At 43.0% G+C, this 4556-nt stretch overlaps 1 protein-coding gene across 1 annotated transcript; it reads left to right on the forward strand.

The window, feature by feature from the left end:
- Positions 1-620: 620 nt before the first annotated feature.
- irak1 (interleukin-1 receptor-associated kinase 1) lies at positions 621-4442 on the forward strand (the record flags this gene model as incomplete). The annotated part of the gene is given in 8 exon segments (XM_035656856.1): positions 621-685; positions 1216-1327; positions 1425-1546; positions 1793-2006; positions 2196-2264; positions 2360-2447; positions 2527-2621; positions 3803-4442. Coding segments are annotated over 8 exon segments (1405 nt in total), but the record flags the coding sequence as incomplete, so codon positions are not given.
- Positions 4443-4556: the final 114 nt, after the last annotated feature.

Raw genomic sequence — 4556 nt, forward strand, 5'->3', positions numbered from 1 at the left:
TGATTTTGATGTTGTTGTTGATGATGTTGTTGGTGTTGACGAGGATGATGATTTTGATGTTGTTTATGATTTTGATGTTGATTTTGATGTTGATTTTGATGTTGTTGATTTTGATGTTGTTGATGTTGATGATGTTGATGTTGTTGATGTTAGTCTTGATGATGGTGTTGTTGTTGATGTTCATTTGGATGTTGTTGTTGATGTTGGTGTTCATGATGTTGTTGTTGATTTTGATGTTGAGGTTGTTGATGTTGATTTTGATGTTGATGTTGGTGTTGATGATGGTGTTGTTGTTGATGTTCATTTGGATGTTGTTGTGGATGTTGATGTTGATGTTGTCGTTGATGATGTTGTTGGTGTTGGCGAGGATGTTGACGATGTTGATTTTGATGTTGTTGTTGATTTTGATGTTGAGGTTGTTGTTGATGTTGACAAGGTTGTTGATGTTGTTGTTGACAATGTTGTTGATTTTGATGTTGTTGATGTTATTGTTGACAGTGTTGTTGATGTTCATGTTGTTATTGATAATGTTGTTGTTGATGATGTTAATGATGTTGATGTTGATGTTGTTGATGATGATGATGATGATGATGATGATGTTGTTGTTGTTGTTGTTGTAGGACTGTCTGTTGGACTGGATTCTGCTGAAGGAGAGTTTTCAGACTGAAGTGGACAAACTTACAAAGTGAGTCATTGTCTCCAGACACAGCCAATATAACAGTTAATGAGAAACAATGATCAGCAGATTAATCATGTGTTCCCACTAAACGCAAATAAAATAATTAATTTTATTTGTCAGGTAAGAGCTAACAATCTGTGTCTGTCACTGATTCCAGCTGTCAGGTTTACGTTACTATAAGCTACATTAGCATAGCCCTGATCAACCAAACTCCATTCAGAAAACAAGCATTTTAAGAGTTGTTTGCTCATCTTCCTGCAGACAGACTGGCAGAGTCTGAATTCAGACTGTTTATAAATGGCCATGATTACTATATTTCAGCATTATCTGGATCCATTTATTGACATTAAATAACAGTGAAATCCCGCTGCAGTAAGACAGATTAAAGGACCGATATTTACTCTCAAACTCGCGTGAGTAATGTGAGGCCAATTTTTGTTTGGCGTAAACCATCAGAGCTCGCTCTCAGCAATCACTGCAGTTCATATATATACATACTTTTATGAATTCACTGAAGACAAACTCTTTTTCTTCAGGTTCAGACATCCGAACATCGTAGATCTGCTGGGCTTCAGTGAAGGACAAGGATCGAGGTGTCTCATCTACAGTTACATGGACAACATGTCCCTGGAGGACCAACTACACAACGTAACACCTGATGTTATAAGTTTCTGTCTTGATATGATGTCCTGTTTTTATATATATATACATATATGTTTATGTGTTTATATGTATATGTTTCCAGGAGTGTGTGTCCCTGTCCTGGTCTCAGAGAGTCACTGTCGTTGAAGAAACATCAACAGCTCTGCAGTTCCTTCACTTCCCCCCCGAAGGACACAAACCGCTCATCCATGGAGACGTCAAGAGGTCAGCATCACCTCACCTGACGTCACATGACCTCACACCTGCATGATGTTGTCCTGGACATTTATAGTTGTATTTTAGCTCCTCACTCAGATTGTGTTTAGTTTGAAACTCAACTCGACCATTCAAAGCAGCTTTAGAAGACGTGGAATGAACTTGCAGTGATCTTTTCGGCTTCAAGTCCATTTTTTCTGGAGACTTTTCACAAAAGTCCAGCGGAAAAATGTTTTATTGTTAATGTCTCTGCAGCTCGAACATCCTGTTGGACCGTCACATGGTGGCAAAGCTGGCAGACTTTGGTCTGGCTCGGTGCACGGCTCGCAGCACGTCGGGACCCTCACCGGCTCAGACGGCGTCGGTCGGTAAGACGGCGACGATTAGAGGAACGCTGGCGTACCTGCCTGACGAGTACGTGAGGAACGGGGAGCTGGGGACTGCCGTGGACGTGTACAGCTTTGGAGTGGTGAGATGCTGTAGGGGCTGATGGGAAATGTAGTTAGACTGGTTAGACTGGCTGGTTGGATGAGAAATGAAAGGTTGTATGTAACATTCAGGAAACCGTGGTTTAGAGTGAACTGCAGAGTGGGCTATAATTACCGGTTGTTATTGATTACTGATCTTCAGTTTGGTTTATTTTATATCTTTGTTTCAGGTGCTGTTGGAAGTCTTGACTGGTCGTCGAGCTCTGGAGAAAGACAGGAAGTCAGGAGAGAGATACCTGGTCAGAACACATCCAATAATTAGGATACTAAATCACTCTTTAAACGTTCCTGTGATGTTTAGTTCAGTAATATGGTTCTGGTTCTGTTTGTGTAGAAGGACCTGGTTGAGGAGGTTGAGGACAGTCCGACCGGTTCTTCTGCAGAAACCTGGAGGAAACAGCTGGACCGCCGGCTGATCCCAGGTCAGTCTGTGTATATGACTGAGTGGTGTTTCCTGCCTGTTGTATCTGCAGCTGCTTTATTCTGATGTTGTGTCTTTAGGGGGCAGTGCAGAGCCTGCTGGCTGTATGGAGATGGTGGCTCTGGCCTGCAAATGTCTGGACAGAAATAGGAAGAAGAGGCCAGCCATGACGAAGGTCAGAGACATTGTTTAGCTCTGTGGAAGTTTTAAAGATCTCTCTTTTCTGTCACTGTGTAGTGTTGTAGAACTTTGCCTCACGCCATTTTTGGGGAATGATTTAAAGGGAAACATACTGTCGATAGAATCAGTTAAATTTTGGCTATCAAAATAAACAATTATCAAAGATAATATATAATAACTTTAATATTTAAGATCGTCTCCCGACATATAAAAATACTCTGCTTTAATAATAATTTGTTTAATATATTTTTGTCCCACATTACATTACATTGTTAAATAGCAACTAAACCCCAAAACCACTTTTATTTTTTATGTGTATTTACTAGTCTAAATAACCAACATCTATAAAACCAATGTCTCCACTTCACAGACTGTGGCCTGCTACGTATCGTTAGCCTGACGATAGCTCTGCCACAGACACCGAATTAGCCTCTCTGAGCCGCTAGCTTAGCTAATGGTATAACACAGGTATACTGTATACTCAAGCATTCTTTAGAAATATATTAAAACAAAACACAAAATGGACAATATGTAATCTGTGGGCTTGTTTAAGACTGAATCAAGGTGTAAATGTGTGTGAGGACAATCAGTTGCATGGAAAGACTGTCTGTGAGCAGCATGAATTAAAATAAAATCACCTTTGCTGTGTATCAGAGAACTGCAGTTACACTCGTGCAGGTCATAGGAAGCCAGTCCGCTCCGTTGTTAGCAGTTACACGCTCTGTGCTAATGCTTTGTTGCAGATGCTTAATTTCGTTGGCGGTGTGCTATCCAGGAAGACATAGGCAGGCTTGTGTGTTGCGGGTGTTTGTAACCGGATTCCAGGATCCTATGAAAGTAAGAGACAAGAGAAAATGAGAAAGGGTGAGACTTGGTGTTTTGTATGACTCGTCAGTTTTATACGTTACTGTGATTCGTTGTGTTGTCACGGGGTCCTGTAGGTGCATCCAGGTGTTAGACTGAGATTTAAGGTGAGCACAGAGAAATCTTCTTCCTTCGGCAAAGTCACACGTCACAAACATCATTCTGTACAGTGGAGGGGGATTTACATAATGTGTGACAAAATAAACGTTTTCACTAACTTAATTGACTTTTTAGTTTAGTTAGAAATTAGATCAAATTTGTCACAAGTTTCTTTTCATTGCATTTCCATGTTATTTTTAATTCTCCTCTCAGGTGTTTGAAAAACTTAAGGACATCCACAACCTTGTGAGGAAGACCACCTCCTCATCCCCCCTCCTTCACCCTCATCTTCATCCCCCCTCCCAGTCCTTCCCCAGACCCCCCAGTGCACTGGATTCCAGCATAACAGCTCTCTCCCAACAGCTGTCCAAACTGGGACCACTGGAGGACACCTACCAGCCATCCCAGTCCACTTCCTCCTCCTCCTCTTCTTTCTGCTCCCTCACCCCTCCTCATCCGCTGCACTCTTCCTCTTCCCTCCTCCCCTCCTCCCCCTCTTTGGCTGGTCCCTGTGAAACCGATGAAAGTCGAGGCTTTTCCCAGTACAACCTTCGATCCAACGGGACCAGCTCCAGGTCTCTGTCTCCATCCACCAGAGACCAGTATCACAATCCAGCTGGGCCCTCACAGTCCCAGTTCACCCAACCTTCAGTCCCCACTGAGGACCAGTACAACTTTCCTCCCCAGCCCAGCAGCACCAGTGACAGATGTAGGCCTGGGGCCCTCACAGGGGCCCTCACGGAACCAGACACTAGAAGGCAGACCACAGCAGGGGGCACAGCAGGGCTCTATGGTGTCCCAGAATCCCTCTCTCCTGTGGGGTCCCTGCATTCATCGTCCCCGGGGGTCTCAGGTACGTCAACAGATTGAAAAAGGATGTCTAATATAAGCCCTGTCCCTAATATAAGCCCTGTCTCTAATATAAGCCCTGTCCCTAATATAAGCCCTGTCTCTAATATAAGCCCTG

This window comes from Morone saxatilis, unplaced genomic scaffold, assembly GCF_004916995.1.
Source record: "Morone saxatilis isolate NCDOM2014 unplaced genomic scaffold, NCSU_SB_2.0 Contig15, whole genome shotgun sequence".
Lineage (NCBI taxonomy): Eukaryota > Metazoa > Chordata > Actinopteri > Moronidae > Morone > Morone saxatilis.